Here is a 23,242-nt window from a genome sequence, read left to right on the forward strand (position 1 = left end):
CTGAGTCGTCCTTCGAATCACAGGACGGCGGCACCTCACTCCGGAAAATATTCGTGACGGCGCGGTACCGCGTTCGCAGTGACTGGGAAGGAAGAAAAGCGGTGCTCTGGCGCGGCACGGCTGGTCCCTCTGCGTTGCCCTGGCATCTGTGGACATTTGAAGACGGTGTTCTGTCGGTCCAGAGCCCTATCGGCTGGCGTCTGCCCCTGAAAATGCGAGGTAAGAGAGTGAGCGGCGCCGCGTTGGATGGGTAGGAGGGTCGCACCATGGAATTGATGTGTGTGATGGCCTTCCTGCCTTAGCCGATTCCAGTGGAGGTTCTCGGAGGTGATGAGTTTTTACTTTCGAACTGACTACATGCCGCAGCATGGGCGTTCATCGACCGCTGGACTCTAGCAGCCGTGGGGCGTGCTGATTTCGGGAGGAGCAACAAGTGCCGAAGCCTCCCCGAAACATCCTCAGTTCGGGTCGGACACGGCAGCTGCTCCCCGTTCCGGTTGAGGCGTTGCTGCGCTTTCGAATCGTCGGCGGTTAAGGGATTCTAGTCCCACGTGAAAGAGACCACTTGTCAATACGATCGCCGCCGGTTTCGGCTAACCATTCTGATTGTGCTTTGCAGTGCGTCACTTGCCACGCTACTGCTTCAGAGCGTGGCTGCTCCGGAAGGGTTTTTGGCGAGCCCCCTGGCGGTTGTTTTCACGCTGGCGTTAATCGGACATGATCCCCCGTTTGTTGTCTGATAACGGAGGTAGCGAAAGAGCATGTGGCGTCGTCACATGGGAATAAGGGGAGCGGCGCCAGGCATTTTGCTGTGCAAACCCCTCTTTGTTATACAGTTTGCTGTCTCCTTTCCCATTGGGGTGCTGATGAAGTGCCGAAGAATGATCTTGTGAGGTAGGGGCGACTTTACTAGTCGGGGGAGGCGTCTGCTCTATTACTCTGGAGGTGTAACGCGTAAGTTAGGTGGATGTTGGAGCGTATGCTGGTAGTATTTCAATGTGGTGCAAAATTTTTTGTTTTCCTCCAGCGAAGTTATAAGTGCTCCATGAGCGTGCGGGTTCTGGGGATGTAGGAATCTGTGTGAACGGATCGTGTTTGGATGGGAGTCGCACATTTTCTCTTCGAGAGAGTGTTGGGAGGTTTGCTCCTTTTAATTCCCTTTGTCTGAACAGCAGGAGTTTTCTGATTCTTTGTGGCTGGCCTCTTTTGCTCATCAAGTGTTATTATTATTTTTTAAATTTCATCGCCTACGGTACGTGGACGGGGAGCTGTGCTGATATCACCGCGCTTCCGTGTTTCGCTTCGTACTTGTTTATTGTTTTGCCGTCTTATCACTCTACGAACCGTACCTCGTGGATGGTGAGCAGTCTTGTTAGCTGCTTCGTTGCCCGAGGTAAAAGGTACGCGCTGCTTTTGGGTCGAGGAAGTCCCTGCGTTAGGGTGATTCACTCACGCTGTGTTGGTCGTGAAGATGCGCTTCCGCTGCATTTCTTGGGGCACACGTGTCTGGAAAAGAAATTCCCCCGACTCACTTGATCGTTTGGGCTCCGCTGTGGTATGTCGCAACACATAACCACGATTTATCCTTCATAAAATATCTTCGTGTCAAGGAATTGAACTCGAAAACACTAAAGGAGGTGCGGAAAATGCTAATATACAGTGCTGTTCCGCTTCGTTTGCTCACGTGCTCGCGTGAAGCGGGCCCATATTGCATGCGTGCCAAAACATGGGTTAAGTTGTCGTGTGTTTCGTCCTTTCCTCTTATCTTGTGCCCTGTCCCACGCTGTGCGACCTTACATTGTGACTGTTGGTTGGATAAATTGGGTATCGTGATTAAAGGAGTGTACCACTCCTTTCGTAGGTTTACATATGGGCTACTCTTCGCTTTGATGCTGCCCTTTTTCGCTCTTACTGGGCGGTGATTCCCGTGCACTTAGCACCGAAACAATCGTATTTCAACATTTGAGAACTAACTCATAAATATAGCTTTTTTGTCCAAGATCGGTCCTTTATTTTTTAATGTTATACAAACTGTTGATTTATTTAAAATATGAACGGTCATCCCAGTTATCAGAGCTTTTATGCTTGTGCTCGTTGTTAAATTCAGCTCCACCTTTGTTCCAGTCGCTGAAAGGGTATTTCACTCTTCTTATTTTCCTCTTTTGGTTAGTAGTAGCGATGTCTCGTCGGCGTCCTAATGTGATGTTAACTATCCCTAAGAATACGCTACAAGTCTTTGATATGGGGTTAGATTTCCGTTCTTACCTATCCCGCGTGGATGTCAATGGACTACCAGTTTTAGGCAATGTCGTATCCTATGAGGCATCAAAACTGACTGAAGTATTTACTCCGACTGTAGGGTTGTTAGTGACGATACTGCACATGCTTGCTCATTGCACCTCAAGTTGCTCCGCCGTAGCTTGGCTGAAAGCCTATGATGCCATCCAAAAGATGTATATCGAAAATTCAGAGGAAGAAAACACGGAAGCCGTTCGATACGCTGTGGAGGCTAGAGCGGCTATCAAGGATTATTTGACTGGTGACGCTGTACCCGGTACAAACCTCCTTTGTGAGAAATTGTTGACTCTTCTCGACCAGCAAAGTGGCATCCATGGTTCTCAAGCTCCATCTCAACGGAAGGTCCCGCGGGAACCGAAGGGGGCTTTTTGCAACCTACATCTATCGGACCAAAAGTGCTACCAGGATTTTGCTTGTAATCAGCTTCATTTACAAGAAGTGAAGACGGTGCGTCACAGGAAGATTTTTTACATGCGACTTATTGAAGTGCTAAAAGCGGAAAAGCGATCTCGCCAGCAAATCCGCCACCGAATAAAGGACTCAGTTTTCTTTGCCCGATATGGCAATAAGGTTACCGTTCAATGCCAGGGTAAATGGATTCCATTTTTCAAAACAGTTTATACGGACGGAAGGCTAGAGCAGGCGCTTCGAACTCAGCATTTCGCTTGTGGTGACAGCGCTTGCGCCGACGAAAATTGTCTGGGAATACATCCACAAGACCGGCGCGTTACCACGTCCAGTAAACTGATGGATCTTAATAACCCCGATGTAGTACTTCAACAGATAGAGGAAGAAGCGGAGCGACACCTGTCGATGGAGGGGGCATTCAACGATCACGAAGCAGAACATATCTCCGCAGCCGCAAGTTCATCTTCGATGCCTTCGCCTACATCGGAAATGTGGAGAAATACTGTAAGGGAATATGTGCGGCAAACGGGAATCCCACAGGTGGAGGCCGATGAGTCGTTACTCAGGACACTGCAAGATGCAAATGTCCTGGCCACACCAACGGCCTCAACAGAGAGCTTAACGCCACTCTTAGACGAACTCGATATGCGCACGTTCAGCTCGAGCTCTCCGGTCAGAGAGCATCCCAATGCTGAAATAGGGTGAGATGCGTTTTACATAACAGTAATTGTGGGAGCTTACTAAAACCTAGAGAACCGAAAATCCGTTTGAATAGCGTGGGATAGATACTGGGGAAGGGCGCAGGTGCACACAACTGCATGGGGCTGCGCATACCTGCAAGCGCAGGTATCGTTATATACGTATATATATAAATATTTATATATGTATATGGGTGACTATACCACTTTACCAAAAAAAAAAAACAACACAACACAGAACAAAAATAGTGAAGGAAAAACATGCTTTCATAAGATGATAAGTTTTATCTTAGTTGGAATGAAGGTGGTAAGGTTGTCTTCAAATGATTTTTTTTTTTTGAAGAGAAGGAATTAACTTTATGGAAAAAAGTCCAAGGAAGTGGTTGAGGGAAAGAGAGTACCCTGATGCATTTATCGGTTATCGACACCCGTATGGTATGGGACGGAATCGCAGAAGTATTCCAGAGGAATCAGAGTCATCATTTTTTTTCTTTCGAAATATGATGTTTCAATGATGTCAGGAGCAGGTGAATTTCCCCACGTCACATTGTGCAGAGCATGAATTGAAAGAGAACTACTGCTCGCATATATCGGATTCTCTGCTGACTGTGCTTCTTCCTTGCTACTATTGTGTAAAATGTGACTAAGGTTAGTTTAGAAATATAATATGACCGATATGTTGTTTGCTGTTTTATTGACTATATCGTTGTTGGTGCATGTGTCGTTGGCACTGGACCCTACTTATGGAGCCCAAGACGCGTATCTTGACCATTTTAAGGGGATTAGTTCCAGTGGAGCGTTCCAGTGTCTTACCGGCAGCAAAGTCATAAAGGGTGATCAGATTAATGATGATTTTTGTGATTGCCCCGACGGAAGTGATGAGCCAGGGACATCAGCTTGCACAAATCACTTTACCAAAGTTAAGTTTCCTGACGGGTGGAAATTCAGATGTCGCAATATTGGTTTTAAGTCAAAGGAAATACCACACAATAGAGTCAACGATGGTTTATGTGACTGTTGTGACGGCTCTGATGAATATGGCGGTATTGTGCAGTGTGCTAACATTTGTGCGGAGGTGCAGGAGAAAGAGGCGGAGGAACTTATGCTGGAAAGGGAGAAAATGAAGCTTTCTTTAGAGGAAAAGAAGAAGATGGTTGAGCAGGCCACAGTCAAACGGGAACAAGATAAAGTTGCTTTAAAAGAAGAGAAAGCAGAGCTGGAAGCGGCGGAAATTTCCCGTGAGCGGATGTCAAGAGACCTTCCGCCGTTGGAAGACCACGAAAAGAAGGAGAAACAACGCTTATCCGAGGAGTTCAAAATTCTTCAAAAACACATCCAGGAAAATGAGGCGAATGAGGAGGGCACAAAGTTGAAATATAGGGCAGGCTGCACCAAATGGTACACAACAGTGGACTGTGGTACCAAATCAAGCGTAACAGATGAAAAGGGATGTGACGAGCTAATTCCAGGTAACGTGTCTGGTTACTGTGAATGTGCTGAAGCAAAAACAGATGCTACAGTGAAATACCAAAAAAATTGTGACCACAAACCTCTTCGCTGTTCATTTGTTTGCAAAACGGCGGGAGAGGAAGGGACCTTGTCAAGCAGTGAGGAGCAATACTTCGATACAACCAATGACCCCTCTTATGAGTTGCCAGGGGCCAAGAATTTACGGGCAAAAATAAAGGACCTTGACGAAAAAATGGACAATCTTCGGTCCTCTATTGCTGCTAAGGAGGCACGGTTGAAGAGAAACTTGAATACGGAAGACATAATACGGACACTCGAGGATGAATGCTTCACTCTCGACGTTAAAGTATACACTTACAAATTTTGTCCTTTTAAAGATGCTCACCAGTACTCCAAAGGAACTGAAATTGGGAATAGCATAGGGAAATGGGTACGTTTCGGTGAGAGTACCTACTCTTTGTGGTCAACCACCGATGACCACACACACATGTTGTACGAAGGGGGTGATTGGTGTTGGAATCATGATCAGCGAACCACGGATGTTCGTCTGGTGTGCGGCCCGGAGAACAAGTTGTTGAAGGCTGAGGAACCGATATCATGCAAATACGCAATGGTGTTCCAAACACCCGCTATATGCGAGTAAACCGCCTAATAGTCGGTTAATAATTATCACTTTCTCGTAAGATGCTACCCAACTCCAACTACTCTTGACAACATTCCCTCTGGACCCCTGTACTTTGTAACATCTTCCTCCTCCGAGTTTTTCTTTCCCCCCCTCACGTTGTAAATTGGATAGTGTGGAGTAAGGTAGTGTCAGGAGTAGTAAGTGGTATACTTTTCATAGTTTTGTCCACATATGAATCCGAAGCTGTTCTCGACGTACGTAATCGACTGTGTCATACTGTTTCTTTTAGTTCTGTTTGCATTTGGATACCAAACGGTTCGAAATCAAGAGCGTGTTGATGCTCAATTTGAGTTAGCTGCTTCTCTCTTTGGCGCTAAGGACAAGTCTGCTGGAGCTGAGAAGAGCATAAGTTCCGTGAAAGATTTTTTTACAGTTTTCAAAGGTATAATTGATGCTTATTATCACATACCGGCTGCAGCAACTGGGACATTCATGCACTATACGTATGGGGTGGGCAATTTCACACCGTTGGTCCCTGTTGTTGAAATAACGTTTCACGACAGACCGCAGAACTCCCTCGCAAAGGTGCCGCTTGTCTTTTCCTTTGATGTTCAAGCAAGCGATGTACTAGGACCGTTCATAAGTCCTCAAAGTTATTATTACCAGAATGGCTTTTGTGGAGACGGAGTTACTAGCAGGTTGCGTTATATCCTATGCCAAACCTCATCCACACTGGATGTGTTTGACAACGTCGACAAGGTTAAACTCTCATTTCAGCTATATTCCATGAGAAGGTCAGATGACGGTAGGGTGCGCCCTGCGGAATGGGACATAGAGGTGATGTTTGGTATGGGTGGGTACGGCCCTGTTATTACCATGACCACTTCGTTCAGCAGTATCGAGGAGCGTTTCCCGCAGCGTTTTCCCGTCATGATAAGTTGTGCGGTGGCACCTCTAGTACTGTTGAGCTTTTTGTTTCGCATGGATAGGATCTCGCAGCTTGTAACATACGTGAAAGTGGTGTTAACTACTTGCAGAAGGAGTCAGTGGTACGGAAGGTTGCGCCCCGATAATTCTGGTTTGAGAGGTCAGAGTTTTCTTCTGCTTGGTGTTTTTTCTGATATAGTTGCGTTGACGTTCAGTATAACGTCACTTGTGATTCAGTTTACCCCAAAAGTGAGCGGAACGACGGAGCATGCGTTAACAGTCCTACTCGGGTTCGCGGCTTTCATGCGCTCAACACAGTTGATCTCTGTGCTGAAGCTCTCACCAAGTCTTTGCGTAGTGGTCGATGGTTTTGTTACTGCTAGTGACCAACTTTTCATGTATGTCGTGGCGGTCTTCCCCATTCTGCTTGGTTATTCAGTGTGCGGTTTCATTGTTTACGGAAGTTACCAGTCTTACTTCAAAACCGTTCCGTATTCAATTGTTACTCTCATCTGTGCGGCGTTCGGGGATAACCTGATTGATACATTTGTGGACATGGATAGGGGAGCCTACGTTGTTCAAGTGCTCTTCACCCGTATCTTTTTTGGTTCATTTTTGGCGTTTTTTATATGTAATGTGCTCAATGTGGCATACAGTATCATTCAGGATTCGTACAATCAAGCTATCCGGATGCACGGTGCGACATCCAGTGGCACCACTGGTGCAAATGGCAGTGGTACTCGTTTAACCGAAGAATTGAGGGAAATATTGGGGAAGTTGAGGGGGTAGTTTCCTGCCCTTCTTATTCATTGTTGTTGTTGGTGACAGCAACATCAGGTTTCTTAGGTGATGCGGCTGTGTCTGGTGAGCTCGCAGTCGGTTGCGTTTGCTTCGTTGTTGTTGCCTTGTTGAGTGAGGGGATGCTACAAAGCGTCTTATGCGAATTTAAGTGGATGACTATTGCTCATATTTTTATCCTTTCCCTTTTTTGCTCCCTTCCTCTGTTAATTTGTTTTGTTGTGTAATCTTTTGATACCGTTGTACTATGGTGTTTTGTTTCTAAATTTCTACTCCAATAACGCACTTTTTGCGAAGCTCAGCGAACCCTAGTCGAAACATAAAATCATTTTTATTCACCCCATCGAGTTGGCAAGTGCGTTTGCTGCGGTGAGTCGCCATACTTCAACTGCTAAGTTAACACCGAGAGGGAAGAGAGCTAGAGGAGCAGCATCAGCGCAATTTCACGGATTTAGTGTTGTTAGACACAACCCCTTTTTTGTGTTGCACCCGGCCGTTGCGTGAACGACGCGACGAAAACTCATACAACACAAAACCCTTACCGCAAACAGCAGGCAAATCGGCTGGGGAATAGAAAAAAGGTGTTGTAGCACCTTGTATATATATAATTTGTAGCACGAAAAGTATAACGGATCCCTTCAAATAGTGGTGTACCCAAGTACTCCCTTTTCAGGTAGACAATAGTGCATATTTGGTTGTGCATCATTGTTTGCTTGTGCGGTAGAGGGGCGTGCGCTAAAGGACGGCATGACCAGAAATGCTGATGCACACTTTTCTGTTGGGACGGCTGCGAATCGGCAATTGAACGTGCCTGCGCCAAGTCATTTAGTGACGTGGAGTGCTGACAGCCTTGCACAGAACCAGCCGTCGATCCCCTCACTGGGGAACCTGAACCTTCGCAACCCCGGCATCTGGTCCAAGCGTGAGGAATTGACCCCGAGGCGCCAGTCTCCGGTTGTTGCTGCTCGCATGGCCAGGATAGTGAGTAGCAGTAATATATCACCACGCTACACCACCTTTACGCAACGCTGGTCTCCCGTGTCGCCTCTGGATCTTTCACTCACACAGAGCTCACACCGTGCACAGACAGCGGGCGAGCGGGGGTTCGCATTTATTGCGCGTTATGGAGGTATTGCGAGGTCTCCGGCGCGCCAGGCGGCCTCTCGTTCGGGTCAGTCACCCGAACTGGAAACAAGTGTTGCAAGCCGCCAAACTTCTCAACACTCCTCGCTTCCAGTGGAGATGACACCGCGTGACCGATCTTTGAAGCGTCAAATTATAACTGAGCGGAAACTTCGCATCGTTCGACAGGAAAGTAGCACGCCTGGGGCAAGCAGTTCTAATTTGGCATGTTTGAGTGAGGCTAATGGGTCCAGAACGAGGCTTTTGTCTCAGGAACAGCTTAAAAAGCAGGGGAGCTCGATTCATCATGGAGGGGAAACCGGTTTAACCGATAAATCTCCTGTTGCCGCACCGCTCACGGTGGAGCAACTCCTGAGGAAACCTCCTCAGAAGGCCAGTACGTCCGTGGGACGGCGCGTGCAGACTCCAGAGATTAGCATCTCATTGCGTGGATCGTTTTCTGCAGGAAACGACTCGTTGAGTAGCGCACATGTGGCAGAACTGAGCACCACTACCGCTCGCGAGTTGCCTTCCGGTGGCGTTCCATGTGTGGCTCCTCATCGGATGTCAGACAAATCGATGTCTGCCTCCATTTCCTCCTGTGTCCATCCGGTAATTGTGCAGCGCCGGCGTTGCAGCGACTGTACTACTAAACCTGCTCCGTCCGCAACAACATCACCTGGGACCATGACAGCGACGACCGCAGGCGCCACTCCCACTACCAGTAGCAACCGTAGCCAAAGCAGTGTGGAGACGGTGACGGACATTCCCAGTGTTGGTCAAGTGGCTGCACCCTACAATGGGCAGAAGTCTTCTTTTGTCTCCAGTCGGCTAGTTATGCAGCAGTTTGTACAGCGTTGGAGCAACCATTACGAAGAGAACAAAAAGGCCTATTTCGAGGGAGGATACATGTCAGTCGTACCGGGGAAGAAGCTGAACTCTCGGTATGTAATCGTGCAGAAGCTTGGCTGGGGTGAGTTCAGCACTGTGTGGCTTGCGTACGACACTCTGCATACAACCCTTGGGAAACCACATCAGGCATTCGTTGCGGTGAAGATTGCCAAGTGCGACAGTGTTGTGTCCGAGAGCACCCAGTACGAGATCAAGCTGCTCCGCTATATTGGATCGAATACGCCATCACATGCTCCACTCACAGGTCTGTTGGATTCATTTGAAGTGGCTGGTCAGTATGGTTCGCACACGTGCATGGTTATGCCCCTACATGGTTCAAATCTTTTGAGTATTATTGACCAGATGAAGGCCAAGAAGGGTATCCGGAGCCCCTCCGAGATATCCCTGATTAAGGAGATCGTTGTTTCAATCCTTATTGGCCTTGATGAACTCGATAAGCTAGATGTCATTCACACGGACATCAAACCCGAAAATATCCTTTGCTCATCGTCCGACCCCAAGGTGCTTGATACAATTGAGAATTTCTGCCTCCGGAACAAGGATCGCTCGAGCATGGTGCCGGCTGACCGCGTGCGGAAGGCTATGTGGCAGGGGGACCCAAATCACTTGGTTTGTATTGCTGATTTCGGTCTATCTGTTGCGCTTAAGCCGTCCAAGGGCCAGGCTGTGACCGGAAAGGGACAAAAGGATGTTGCTGCGAAGGCCGCTATTGAGAGTAAAAAGGAATTCCCCGTTGAAAAGGCTGGTACTGTGTCAAACGTACGCGGTACGATGATTCAAACGCGTGAGTACCGCGCCCCTGAGATCCTTATGGGGATGGATTTCAACACCCGCACCGATATTTGGAGTGTTGGTTGCATGGTGTATGAGCTAATTACGGGAGAGTTCCTCATGGACCCGAAGCGTCGTACAAGGAATGAACGCATGATGGACGTGGAGCACCTTGCCATGATGATGCAAATACTTGGTCCTGTTCCTGAGAAGATAATCAAGCTTCGAGAGGGATGTGGTAACGGCAAACCCCCTCCTCGCTACATCCATCGCTACTTCGATGAAAACAATCGTTTCATATACAGCGATAAGTACAGACTTTACCCGCGTCGTCACATTGACAGGGAGTTGCAGGCATATCTTCCTCCTGCAGAAGCGAAATCGGCAGCGGCCTTTATTGTGGGCTGCCTCGCTTCCTATGAACCAACTTCTCGCCCGTCAGCTGGAGAGATGCTTAACCACACGTGGCTGTATGATGCCACCAACAACTGAGGTGAAAGTACTGGTTCCCTGAGAGCGATAGCAATACAATCACCCTTCTTCACAATTCCGCTGTGATCTATATTATTTGTTTGATGTATTGGTCATTTCGGCGGTCTTGAGGCTAGTATGGAAAAGGAAGCACGGAGATACAGGTGTCTTGGTCGTTGCAACTGGTTTAGTGCACAGAGGAGGATGGAAAGATATAATTAAAGGGTGACCGCTGGCGGTTGCGAGTTGGTCGAGAAGAGTTACGACCTGATGAAAGTGACGATTTGGGAACGGTAGGAGTGAAGAGGAGGGCCGCCCACAAGGCCGTTATTTCCACTATGTAATAATTTTAAAATGGTGGGGAAAATAAGGCAAGAAGGAAAAAAAAAATAAGAATAAGAAAGGCACGTACAGTTGAAGATTTTGATTTGTTGCCCTAACTCGTTCCCGCTTGTTAGTGTAAACCTTCCCCTTCGCGCTAGACTAAAGGGTTAAAACCCTGAGGTGAAGGACTGAAGGCTCTCCTTGTATATGTATTGGTATACTAATTTGAGTTGTCAGCACATATACTTATATACTTGAATATATGCGCATGCACGTGTGCGTGTATGTGTGTGGGTTTACACGACTGCTAGGTGGGCGCGATGGAGATATACTTATGTTATCATGTGTGCTGTGGATGTTCGTGTTTTCAAATACACGTTGATTTGTTTGTGTTTGTGCTTGCGTTTTTTTTATGCCCTTAAATTTCATCTCTTCCGTTTTAATATGTGCGTTTGATATGAGTTAGTTGCTGTTCACGCAGGGGAGTACAGGGCTACAAAAGGCTCACTGATGAAGGTAGAGTGACCTTCCCTGTTCTTTTCGGGAAAACGTGTGAGAGAAATGCAAAGGAAGAAGAGAAAATGATAATGATTGTAATAACAAATTGGTGAGATAGAATAAAAAATTTAAGTGAAAATGAAGGAGTGTGGTGGATACAGTACGTTTGTGTTTGTGTGTAGTGGAGTTGTTTTGGAGTCGGTGTGCTGAAAGGAATGAGAGGTGGAAGCAATAAAAGTGAGAGAAAAGTATGTTATACGGAGCGGAGAAGAGAGAGAAAGAAGGGGGGAGGGACGGGGGAATTCACTGAGGGGGCGCGTGTGATGCTGCATCATTTCCAAAAAAGGGTTAAATGGTTCCGTGTATCAGCTTGGTTTCCCCTGAGGAGAAGCTGTGTTGTACTCCACAAAGTGGGTAGAACTATCACTATGCATTTTCAGATGGCTTTTAACACACACACGCATAGTTCTTTGAATGGGTTCGGCTGTTCATAACACGGTTGTGCAAATACTTGTTTATCCTTGCGCATGCATACTCTGTTTCTATGGGTCCTCTTTTGTGCTTCAGTTTGCCTAACAATGCAGTTTACCCTTCTGCGTATTTGGGTGTGCGTGCGTCTTCTCTGGTGCCGTTACCCTCATTGTTTTCTGTATCGGTTGCACTTCATTTTTTGCATCCGTTCTCCCCTTGTTTTCCTTTCGCTTTTATGCCTTTTTTGTTTTGGGGGACCCCAGGTGTGCATGACGATGCGTTGTTCTTTTTTTCCCCCCCGTTAGTCATTCATTTCTCCCCGTTTTCGTTGATTTTTTCCCTATCTACAATGCACGTGTACATATGTCTGCAGTGTGCGGTATCATGTATGACATGTTAACCAATGACGAGGTAAAGATTTGACGTCTGGGAACCAACACGCATCCCCTCTCACGCTCCCGTATTCGTCCCCCCTTTACTTTCTGTGTTCTTTTTCTTTTCTTTTTTCTTTTCTTTTTTTCTTTTCTGTTTTTTTTTTTACTAATAGTTTATCTAACTTCACTTTCTGCCACGACCACTCCCCGTCTCTTCCCGCTTGTCACTGCAGGGGAGAGTCGAGGGGGTGTTGCGACGCTCGTTTGGGACGAAGCGATTATTCACGTAATGTGCCTCTCCTCCCTTTTGTCACAACTGATCCCGTCGGCAAGAGTGGCTTTTTTTTAAAAAAAATTCCCCTTCTTTTTTTTTCCCATTCATTACTTCTTTTCCCTCATATTCTGTGTTTTTCTTCCCCCTTTCTTCGGTAACACAGTTTATATTGTTTTGTAAGGCACCAGGCGTAACGTACGTGCCGTTTAATATGAGAAGATATATAGTAACAATAATAATGATGGTTTTCTGTTTCTTCTTTTTTTCATTTGTGAGCCGGAAAAAAAAACCTACTATCCCACCTGCAATTTTTTCCCCTTTATATTTATTAATATTGTTAGTATTCTTCTGACTACCATTATTATTATTATTATTACTATCACTATCACTATTGATTTTATTGTTATTGTTATTCTTGTCATTTGGATCATTTTGTCCCCTCCACCGCATATGCTTTTTTTTTTTATTGGATGTGTTGAGTGGAGGGCTGCGAAACTAATGATATGGCCTCTCATTTGACAAGTGATTTCATTCGTAGTGGAAAGAAGCGAACGAATAGACGCAACAAATTGAAAACGGGTAGGCGAAGGAAAGGATGTATTTTTTTTTTTAAAAAAAAAAATGGAGTTTTCTCGCCTTGTGAGAGTATATAGGATCAGAAAGAGAGAAAGAGAGGGCAAAAAAAAAAAAGAAAGAAAAGGTGGAAGAAGAAGGAGGCGTTACATCACGGAAAGGAAGTTAACATTGTTTTGCGCCATCCGTTTCAAAGCTTTACGTACCCGCATGTACATAATCGTAAATAGTCCGCGGATAGCGGATGCGCGGACTTGCAGTTAGTAAGGGTTTGGGAGAAGAAGATGTTTAATGGGGTGTAAAGTTTTTGATGTATGTGTGTGTGGTTATTAATATGAGTATATGGTGAGAAGAATATGGAAAGGAAAAAGGGGTGTAACGGAGTTTGGGTTCGGTGGCTGTAATTGGCTTTGGGCGCCGTTACTCCTCATAGTTTGAAAGCATCCATTTTCTTTTCTTTTCTTTTTTTTCTTTTTTTTTTTTTTAAACAGTCTCTTCGGATTCTTGTTTGCCATGTATATGAGTTTTTATTCACTCCCCACCCACTACCTTTTTCCCTCCGCAACGTCCCCTGCAAACCTGTTTTTTTTCCCCTTAATCCTTCTATCTTACCTGTTGTTCCTTTTTTTTTTTGGTTCTGTTGGTTAACTTCCGGGTTATCCACCAGCATCACTTGCTCTCATCCTGTAATTATAGTTTTTCAGGGACAGCACCTCGCAATGTATCGAAAGAACAAAAATGGCATGAACGATGGGTTTGTACTTTCAGTGTGGGGAAAGGGTGTGGGTGGGAGGAGTGTAGAAGGATTTATGAACTTGGGTCTTCTTTATAAATAAATAATATATATATATATACAAATTTGAGCGGTGCCAGCAGTGATTTTTTTTTTTCTTTGGTGGTGAGGAGGGAGGATTTCGTACGCAGCGTCGCGTGTTGCCTCCTCCGTTTTGTTTCACCTTTTGAACTTGTTGTGCTGTTAGGTGACAGTGAGAGGAAACTTTTTATGTATGTAAAAGGAGGCTGTGCAAACCTGAAGATATGTATGGTGAGTTAGGGATACATCAGAAGGAAAGTGAAAAATCAAGTAAAGAGGTAAATGAGTGCATGTGCGGGTCGATGGAAGGGAGGTGAAAAAAAAAAAAGGAGAGATAAACATACGTATGAGTGTACCACTGCTTCAAGAGGTGTGATTTCTCAACACAGAGGAAATTTACTTTCCTCCACCTCTTTTTTATTTTATTTTGTTGTTCCCCAAAGAATTAGTGCAGGGTATCGCCCAGTTTTTGTTGCCTGTTTCACTGCTGCTTCCTCTCTTTTTTTTTTTTCTTTACTTCATTCGTTGTGTCGGTCTTAGCCTGCTTTCGTTCGTGCCTCGGTTAGAATCACTGGCTATAACTGTGTCTCCATTGTGAATGTTTTTTGTCTTCCCCCGCTTTATCCCTTTGTTTGAATCAAAGCTGCTTTCTTCTTCCCCTCATCATCCTTTCACCATCTTTTTTTTTCCCCCTTCTTCTTCTTCCGTTGAATGATTGCACGACCCCCTTTTACCTTTTTCGTGTATAGATAATTTCCACAACAACTTTACATAACCCCGCGCATAGCATCGGTTATAGCCTATTACAGGCTTTTTCAAGTGATGTAAGTTCTGCGAGAGGTGTGTGGGTTAAACAAGGTGTAAAATGTGGTTTCTTTAAACACCCAAATTGAGGTGCTGGAGTCCCCCACATCACCACTTTACCCACCGCTACTGTTTTTTTTTTTGCCTTTTGTTTTGTTTTGTTCAGGGATAAGGCATCATATGCAACGATTGAGAAGCAGTCAAGCTTGCTTATGGTCGGGGAGGACATTTTGTGTTACCTCTTGCATTTTTTCCCCCTCCCCCTCCCGTGACGTTACATGGTTGAAGGTGAGAGAAGCTGAAAACAACGGACGTGTTGTAAAGTGAAGTGAAGCGAAGTGGAGTGGAGTGCTGCGTGTATGACTGTGGGATAGTGAGCTGAAGTTGGGGTTGCACTTCAGTACTGCAGCGTGTTTCTCGGTTTCTCTTTCTATTTCTGTGTGTGTGTGATTGCATTTGTGTTTATACGTGTATGTGTGTAAACGAAAAAAGGTTACCTGGTAGGAGTTAAGGTGTGCGGTGAGGGGCTTCTCAACATTTTCGGTTTGACTGCTTCCCTTCAGTGGAGCGTAATATCGCCCTTCTATTATCCGCATCTTCCTCTTCAGTATTCTTGAAAGCCGTGTTGAGCGACATGTGCTGATGGGACACACGGATTTCAAAAAAAAAAAGAAGGGAATGGAGCGTGTATGTATGCATGAAAGTGTGAATGACGGAGGATGCGTATCTTACCTGACTTTACTTGATAGCGGTAAGGGAGAGCAGTGGGAGAGCGAAATGAAGGAAAAATGTGGTTAAGTGCACGGAGCAAAAAAAAAAAAAAAAGAAGGGATATAAAGTCCGTCATTGTAGTGGTGAAGGTGGAAAGAGGTAATTACGGAAAGAAAAAGGAAAGGTGAGCAATGCTGTCGGAAGGGTGTCACAAGCTGAAAGAAGGAAATCTATGACGTAATGCGGCTGTTGTGTTTTCAAATACAGAGTTGTGGTAGGTATTCATAGATCCCTTCCCTCCCTCTTTACATATATAAATATATATTTTACGACGTGGTGTTCACTGCCTCCAGTTCCTCATTTTTTTTTCTTGTGTTGCTCGCTTTGCTTTTTTCCCCCTGTGGTTACACGGTGTTGTTTTTCCATTCGTCCTGATTCCAACCTCTTCCCTCTCACGGTGCTTCGGCGTCGTTTTGATTTGATGCTTGTGGTTCATTGGTTTCCTTGCAGTTTTTTGCCATCTGGTTAGTTGGTTGGCTCCTTCCTCCTTGTTGATGAACTGTCCACTTGTTTCGCAGTGCGAGTTGGTGAAACGGCGTGTGCTGTTCTGAAAAGTGTGTGGTCCCGTCGCTGCACTGCCATCTCACTTATCAGTTTGTTGCGCAGACTATCGTCGGCTAATGCTCTTTTTTTTTTTTCCACCATTCCCTGTCGTTGCTTACCTTTTGTAATCTTTCAAAGTCGTGTGATTCATCCCTACCTTAATTCTGTTATTTACATAACGAATTTTGTGTTCATTTTCAGCGTTGGTACCATCATTCTCATTCCTTCAACTTCTCATGGTCCAACAGGTGTGCAGAATGTGTGTATCGGGAAGCGGATTTAGCGGTGTGAGAGAGAGAGGGCGTGTGACCACATTAAAGGGGTGACGGCATTGATGCAAAGCAAACGAGAAGAAAGAGGATGAAAGGCAAAAAAAAGAAAAAAGAAATAATAGTTGAAAAGGTGAGGTGGGTACATATCACTCGTCCCACTTACAGTCGCTAAAAAGGGGGAAAAGAAGCAGAAGAAATTGAATTCAATTTAGCATCCCGAGTTCTTGGGTGCGTTGTTGATGTGGTTGGAGGGGGGAAAGTGGAGGACAGAGCTTCGGTTATATTGTATACGTTTGTATATATACATATATTTATGCATATGCACACCTGTGCTTGTGGGAGATTGTACGTCAAATAAGACTTACATGGACGGAAGGAAAAAAAAAAGAAGAAAAGAAGTTAGCAAGAAAAGGGGAACAGGTGATTGAGATTGTCCGCCTTTTATATTTTCTTCAGGACCTCTACTCCGCAGGAGTGATCTTTCCCCATACCATTATTCTTCACGTCGCACCACACTTATTGAAAATTTGGGTTACTGGCAATAGCTTTTCGTGATCACAGTAGATTATTTTGTCTTATGCGATTAAGAGAACAACCGCATCTGTACTTTACGCTTTACTCCTTCTACCTCACTTGATTTATGTCTGAATTTTTTGTTCCCCCAGTAGCAACACCGATATAAGGGGGGCCTCTGCATTGAGAGCTAAATCGTAAGGACTAAGGGTTACTGTGCGGCTGATCGCGCACACGCGCACATACACACACACACACACTGACACACACACATATATATATATATATATATATATTACAATGGATCTCGATGACGAGTTCATTACAAACCGCAGTGAGGCCACCATTCCAAAGGTCCTCTGCTGCGTGTGTGGGCTCCTCATTGACAGTAACCCGAGCAACATGTGTAGCAGCTGCCTACGCTCTCACGTTGATATCACAGAGTCTGTGCAAAAAGAATATATAATTGTGTATTGTCCCGAGTGCAGCCGCTATTTGCAACCCCCACAATACTGGACTCGAGCGGATCTAGAAAGCCGTGAGCTCCTTACCATCTGCCTCAAGCGTGTGAAAGGTCTCAGTCGAAACGTTTTCAAACTTGTTGACGCCAAATTTATATGGACGGAACCACATTCCAAGCGCCTGAAAGTAAAATTGGTGCTTCAGAAGGAGGTGATGAGCAATATCGTGATTCAGCAAGCGTGCGTTATTGAGTATGTTGTCGTGTGGCAACAGTGTCCAACCTGTCAGAAGGTGGCTACCGGGCAGCCTCAGTGGGACGCTTGCGTTCAGCTGCGGCAGAAAGTTGCGCATAAGAAGACGTTTCTTTATCTTGAACAACTCATTCTGAAGCACAAGTTACAGGAAAATTTCATTCGAGTCGAGGCACAGCCCGATGGATTGGACTTCTTTTTTGCACACAAAAGTCACGCCTTGAACTTTTTGGAGTTTGTCAGTCGCAATAGTCCTGTCACGCGCCGCGATGCCGTACAGCTAGTCTCACACGATAGCAAGAACAATACCGCGGTTCAGCATCATACCTTTTCTCTCGAAATTGCTCCCTTGTGCCGTGAGGATCTTGTACTGCTACCTTACCAAAGTTACTACCTGAAGCTTGGCGGACTTGGACCTCTCGTGCTTGTCCACAAGGTTTACAGCAGTGTTGTCCTTGTCGATCCTCGGACGCTGCGGGCCAATGAGTTCACAGGGACGTATTATTGGAAGAAGCCCTTTCTTCCTCTCATGAACTCTCGCGAAATGACGGAATTTTACGTGCTACAGTGTACACCAACTGGTGTAACGAATGGTCGCTATCACTTAGGTGTTATTACCGTCTGTCTTTCCAGTGAAGTCGGCTACGGACGCGAATGGATCGTCACATCCCACTTGGGTGGGCTTCTGCAGCCGGGTGACCTTGCAATGGGTTACTTACTGGAAGGCAGAACCTTCAACCATGAGGAATGGGAAAACAACAAGTATAAGCAAGACCAGTTGCAAGAGGTGGTGCTTGTGAGGAAGCACTTTCCGGCGCAACGCGCTCGTCGCCACAGGCGGAACTGGAAGTTAAAGCGGTTGGATGTTATGGATCCTTCTTGTGCTGAACGCAACGCAAGGCGGCAGGAAGAACAGGAGGAGGAGCGGCTTGAGTTTGAGGACGAACTGGAGCGAGATGTGGAACTTCGCCGTGATGTACCCATCTATAAGATGCTTGATAGTGAATTAGCTGAGCGGGTGGTAAAGAAAAATGAAGGAAAAGGAAATGCCAACCCTGAGAATGAGTGTGATGACGACGCGGACGAGGCGCCGCAGATAGCATTGGAGGAGATGTTGGACGAACTTAGGCTTAGTGACGATGATGAGACCGCTGCTGCCGACGATGAAGAGGCATCCGTCGAAAACGCCAGAAAAAAGAAACGGCCTGAGGTGTAAAGGCGAGATCTAATTAAAAGACGGAAACTGCACCACCGCAGCAGGGAAATCCAATTACATGGCTACCGGGGAGGGGAAAAGGTTTGCCACGTGTGTAATGTAGGGGTTCCCTTCTCTGTGTGTTTGTGTGTGTGATGTTTGCGCATAAAAATCTTTTGTTATTAATACGGTACGTTAATCGAGGACACTATATATAAATTTATTTTCTAACCTCAGTGTTACCTTGCTTCAGGTGCTTCATGGGGTCAGGATTCCAACGAGTTCAAGACTTTATATCCCTTAACCCCGCTTAGCTGTTTTATCCTTTCATTTTTCGTTTCTGCCGTAGTAGACAAAATCAATACTTACAGAGGTGTTTGCTGCCCGAAGGTTTGTCAAATTGTGTCCATTGCATAGCCATGAAAGTCGCAGGTTCAATTCTCGCATTACTGCGCAACAGACTACCAACTGCACCTCTACATCCAGTGACTGCAGCGGAGCTTCTGTGTGAGCTTCATCCATCTGAAGATCGAGTTGTGTCCGCCCATCTTGTGGGATGTGTGGAAGGGAATGGTGTTTTGCTATCGCTTCCCGTCCTACTCGGCCTCATTCGACGCGGTTACTCCGACTCCTTAAAATCGTTTGGTAGTTCTGCACTTAGTCAATGGGGACCAATGGAAGAAACAATTTTTACTGCACTGTGGGTGCAGCTGCGAAGCCAGCGGGAAAGTTTAGTTGAAGTTGGAAGTGGTCCGGATGCCACAGACGGGATCGGTGAGAGTGAAGCCCAAGTGTCAGCACCGGAGAGACTCCACGCAGATTCCTGTCTCCTTATTGAGAGGATGATGCTTTTGATGATTAGCCTGGGAAAATTTGTGCTTCACTCAACACTCACGCTGAAGGGTGTTCGCCTTCAGCTCTTAGCTGAAGCACTGTCACCACTATGCGATGCTGTCGAATCAGCATGGTGTCGCATGGCAGAAGCCAGGAATGCTGGTGAAATCCCTTCTGAAAGATTGCTGGACATCAGTAAGTTGGTGGCAAGGTGTGTTCATATATACGGAAAGTATTTTGCGGCGTATCATCACATATTTTGTGCAATTTTATTTACTGGTGTTGAAGCATCCCGAAAACTACTCGAGGCGCAGCTACCCTTGACCGATCGCGAAACACTCGCACGCGTACGTTCAGCTCGTGATGTGCTACTGGAGGTCAAGCCGCTGTTGACGGGACTGTTGGTTCGTGCTTCCTCTCGAGAAACTCAGAGGTACGTTACGGAAGTTGAGGAGTGGTTGGAAATGATTGTCAGTCTCGTTGAAACGCCTGTCCTGAAGGCCGTTGGCCTGCAACTGAGAAGTCATATCTGTAGTTTGGGCTCCTCTGGCAATGTAGATAACAGTGAAATTCTCGGCGCGGAGTTGAGAAATTGTTACATTGTGATGATGCACACAGCAGCGGTTTTGCTCGCAATGCGCTTTCACCGCAACCGATTTTTTGAGGAATGCAACTTCTGTGTGCGTGCGAATAATTTGATTGCTCAGGGCCTGAAAACGATATGGTGGATGCTAGACACCATTACCATGTCCATGGGGTCGCCAAATAAGGCTGTAGAGCTGCAGGATCTCCACTCCGAAGACAGCGTAACGTGGTGTGAGTGGGGAAACTGTTGCGAGGTAGCGGAAGTTGTTCGTAGGTTTTTCCCCCTTTATAGCGATGACGCTCGTGTGTCTAAGATGGCCTTGACAAACCCTTATTTCTGCGTGTCTCACCACCCTCCGGTAAGTGAAATAACTAGCGTTCTTCTGCGCATACTTCGTGCGGCGTGTCATCGTCTCGCTAGGTCTGTTGCTGGTGATGGTGATTTGCAGTGCTCTACTGTTCCTTTCGTCGTTTTTCTTCAGATTGTACGGGCTGCACTCAGTTGGGGAGATGCATGTCATGAAGATGGGGGACTCTCCCCGAGTTTTGTATGGTCGACCATCCGTGCAACTTTACCCCGTCAGCTTCATGCATCCTCACCGCCACTTTGGACTGTGTTGGTGTTACTGGAAGATCTTGGCGCCTCCGCATATTTCTGTGCATATCATTGCCGGGTGAAGTTGAGCATTGAAGACAGGACTGTAATTGATGCAATGAAGGAAATGTGTGACAACTGCTTGGCGTATCTGAACAAGCGTTACTTATGCGATGATGACCTAGCTGATGCTGATGTTATTTGTCGTGTTCTCCATACCCTCGCCGCACTGAAAACGAGGGAAAGAGACCAGTCCACGCTCTTTGGAGGAGACCTTTTTTCTAGACATTCCACCCTAATGAATCATTTAAGGAAGCAGCTTGTGCCACTGGACCAAGGTGTGCTGCGTCGCTCGGGTGGTTCATCCACGAGCTCAAGCCGTACGGGAATAAACAATCTGGCAGGTGATCCTCAAGGTGGGGACTTTCATGGAGGTGCTTACTGGTTCATCTGTAGTGCGTGCGAAACGAATATTCTTTGGCAGAAAGGTACCGCGTCAATTAGCTCCCCGAGCAGTTGCCACTGCTGGATGCGACGCAATGACCCAGTTGAGGCTGTGGTAGCGTGCATAGAGCTGTTTCTTCCATTACTTGGACAGGAAGATAGGGTTGGAGACCACGAGCATTTTATGGAGGATGCTTATCCTACTTTACGGTCTGTGTACAATGCTGCCATCCTTAGTTATTGCACCACGACTCCTTTGTGCGGTAGCTTGGGATCCGATGAACTTTTTTCTTCAGATTGTGCCCTCCCATCAAAATATGGGACCGGTAGTGAACGCCAACCCCTGGCGCCTACAGCATTCCTCGTGGAGTGTCACCAGTATCTTCTGTTGCTTTACCCAACTGCAATGCAGCCGCAGCATGCGTATCGGATATTGAGGGTTATGCTAACTACCTCACCACTTCTTTTTGCCCACACACCGCAATTGGCGCGCTTCCTTTTCCGTTGCCTTATTCCAGTGGAAAGGGGCAGAAGTACAAGCGCCCACGACTTCATTGAGAGTTGCGATCCCCAAGAGTTGTGGCAGGTTCTTTTGTGTGCCTGTGCCACTCAGGTTGCGTGCGCTGGGTGTAAAACCTCGTCAAATAATGTTCGTCGCGATGAGGGAGGCAAAGTGCCGATCATACCCTCAAGCATTTGGAGTGAAGATGCTGAAATTGTTTTTGGTGTTTTGTACGACGTTGGCAACAGTGATGTGGGAGATAACGACACGTTTCTTACCATACGAGGGCATGTGGTTCGTAGGGCGATGGAGATTCTACATGCACAGGGTCTTTAATCTGTTGTGGTTTAGTGACGCCTGTTGTTATTGTTCTATTTTTTTAAAATCACAAATTATCTTTATTTCAGTTGACTGTGTGTCTCTCTCTCTCCCTTTTTTTTGGGGGGGCTCTTCACATATTTTGCGCCTTTCGGTTTCACTTTATTTATTTATTTTTTGTCTCAATATTTGGTTACCACGTCTTTTTTTCTTCCTTTTTACAAGGATGGACGATTTGTTCTTTTTCTCTTTGGTTCTTACTGACTTTGACGTAATCAGTCTTCTTCTTTTGAAGCTTTTTATTTCACCTTATTGCTGTCTAGTTTTATGTTAGTTCGTTCTTTACCTCTTGTTCTTAGTCTTCTATTTTCACTTCGCTAATTCCATCTGGTCCTCGATCTATGGGGAGTTGACAGACATTCGAATTGTTTTGCAGGTGTCTGACTGTTTGTGTGGAAGGGGAAGAAGGTTTCAAGGATTGCCTTGTTAGTTAATCATTTTGATTTTTTTCCGTATCGGGATTTAAAGGGGGGTTCCATTGACCACGTTGTCGATTCTGTGGTTTTGGGGCAATTAGCACGTGAGCTCTTGTTTATATCCCTTTCTTGAGTGCTGATTAATGCCTCGAGGAGTCACCGCACGTCCTCAGTGAGGTGCGTTGATGCCATGAGGTTGACAGTTATTTCATAGCGGATCGACTTGCGGTTGACTCAGCGTAGAAAATCTTTTTTTCTCGAATGTACGGGAAAGGGGCCATCTTCCGGGGTATCCGTGTGTCGGCCTTTGATATCAACGGAGGGGCTGAACTTATTTAACTCCTTGTTGTGGCTCCACCCGAGGTTGCTTCCCAAAACGAGACTGGGGTTAACGCCGGTTACTTAGTTTGTCGAAAGCTCTTTCCACTGTTGTTTGACGTGGGTGGTGCTTTCATTTTTTTTATCCTTTGCGATGATTTAAATCAGATACGTGCATGTGTGTGCAATTCTGTATGCCGGTGGTGTAGGGAGTGGGAATGTATCTGCAAGTTCAAAGGCTATGTTGTCGCTGTTTGTGTGTGTGTGTGTGGTGAAGGGTGGGGAAAGTGTAGTTGTTTACGAGTTGTGTGAGTGAATTCTGTCCTATGAAACACATTAGTGTGCCGATATTTGGGCCTCATGCGCTTGTTTTCTTAATATTGTTTCCAACTCCGCTCCTGACCCCTACCTTGTTTGTCAATTTCACAATGGCGTGCTTGCTGTTAAAAGTATAGCTCGCGGTGTGCTGAGGGAGGTGTAGCGTCGCTAAAACAGTTTCTGAGGTAAGAAAGAGGGGAGACACACGCATAA

The 23,242-nt window shown here is 46.0% G+C and overlaps 6 protein-coding genes across 6 annotated transcripts, besides 13 other annotated features; all 6 read left to right on the plus strand.

The window, feature by feature from the left end:
* Positions 1-223: part of a mobile genetic element that runs on past the window's edge.
* Positions 1-23,242: part of a sequence feature (sequence corresponds to BAC RPCI93-29K4) that runs on past both edges of the window.
* Positions 1,221-1,241: a sequence feature (AT_rich).
* Tb927.7.930 (hypothetical protein, conserved) lies at positions 2,179-3,411 on the plus strand (the record flags this gene model as incomplete). The annotated part of the gene is made up of 1 exon (XM_840624.1): positions 2,179-3,411. One exon carries the CDS (start codon positions 2,179-2,181, stop codon positions 3,409-3,411), a length of 1,233 nt encoding a protein of 410 aa, XP_845717.1.
* Positions 3,560-3,596: a microsatellite.
* On the plus strand, positions 4,072-5,517 carry Tb927.7.940 (protein kinase C substrate protein, heavy chain, putative; the record flags this gene model as incomplete). The annotated part of the gene is made up of 1 exon (XM_840625.1): positions 4,072-5,517. The coding sequence occupies one exon, from the start codon at positions 4,072-4,074 to the stop codon at positions 5,515-5,517; it is 1,446 nt and encodes a 481-aa protein (XP_845718.1).
* Tb927.7.950 (hypothetical protein, conserved) lies at positions 5,731-7,215 on the plus strand (the record flags this gene model as incomplete). The annotated part of the gene is made up of 1 exon (XM_840626.1): positions 5,731-7,215. The coding sequence occupies one exon, from the start codon at positions 5,731-5,733 to the stop codon at positions 7,213-7,215; it is 1,485 nt and encodes a 494-aa protein (XP_845719.1).
* Positions 7,972-10,521, plus strand: Tb927.7.960 (protein kinase, putative; the record flags this gene model as incomplete). Its single annotated transcript, XM_840627.1, has 1 exon — positions 7,972-10,521. The coding sequence occupies one exon, from the start codon at positions 7,972-7,974 to the stop codon at positions 10,519-10,521; it is 2,550 nt and encodes an 849-aa protein (XP_845720.1).
* Positions 12,281-12,332: a sequence feature (T-rich).
* Positions 12,761-12,864: a microsatellite.
* Positions 13,040-13,064: a sequence feature (AT_rich).
* Positions 13,099-13,139: a sequence feature (GA-rich).
* Positions 13,462-13,499: a microsatellite.
* Positions 13,840-13,868: a sequence feature (AT_rich).
* Positions 14,951-14,983: a microsatellite.
* Positions 16,963-17,004: a microsatellite.
* Positions 17,004-17,027: a microsatellite.
* On the plus strand, positions 17,032-18,660 carry Tb927.7.970 (hypothetical protein, conserved; the record flags this gene model as incomplete). Its single annotated transcript, XM_840628.1, has 1 exon — positions 17,032-18,660. The coding sequence occupies one exon, from the start codon at positions 17,032-17,034 to the stop codon at positions 18,658-18,660; it is 1,629 nt and encodes a 542-aa protein (XP_845721.1).
* Tb927.7.980 (hypothetical protein, conserved) lies at positions 19,059-21,935 on the plus strand (the record flags this gene model as incomplete). Its single annotated transcript, XM_840629.1, has 1 exon — positions 19,059-21,935. The coding sequence occupies one exon, from the start codon at positions 19,059-19,061 to the stop codon at positions 21,933-21,935; it is 2,877 nt and encodes a 958-aa protein (XP_845722.1).

The sequence above is a fragment of the Trypanosoma brucei genome, chromosome 7, assembly GCF_000002445.2.
Source record: "Trypanosoma brucei brucei TREU927 chromosome 7, complete sequence".
Taxonomy (NCBI): Eukaryota; Euglenozoa; class Kinetoplastea; order Trypanosomatida; family Trypanosomatidae; genus Trypanosoma; species Trypanosoma brucei.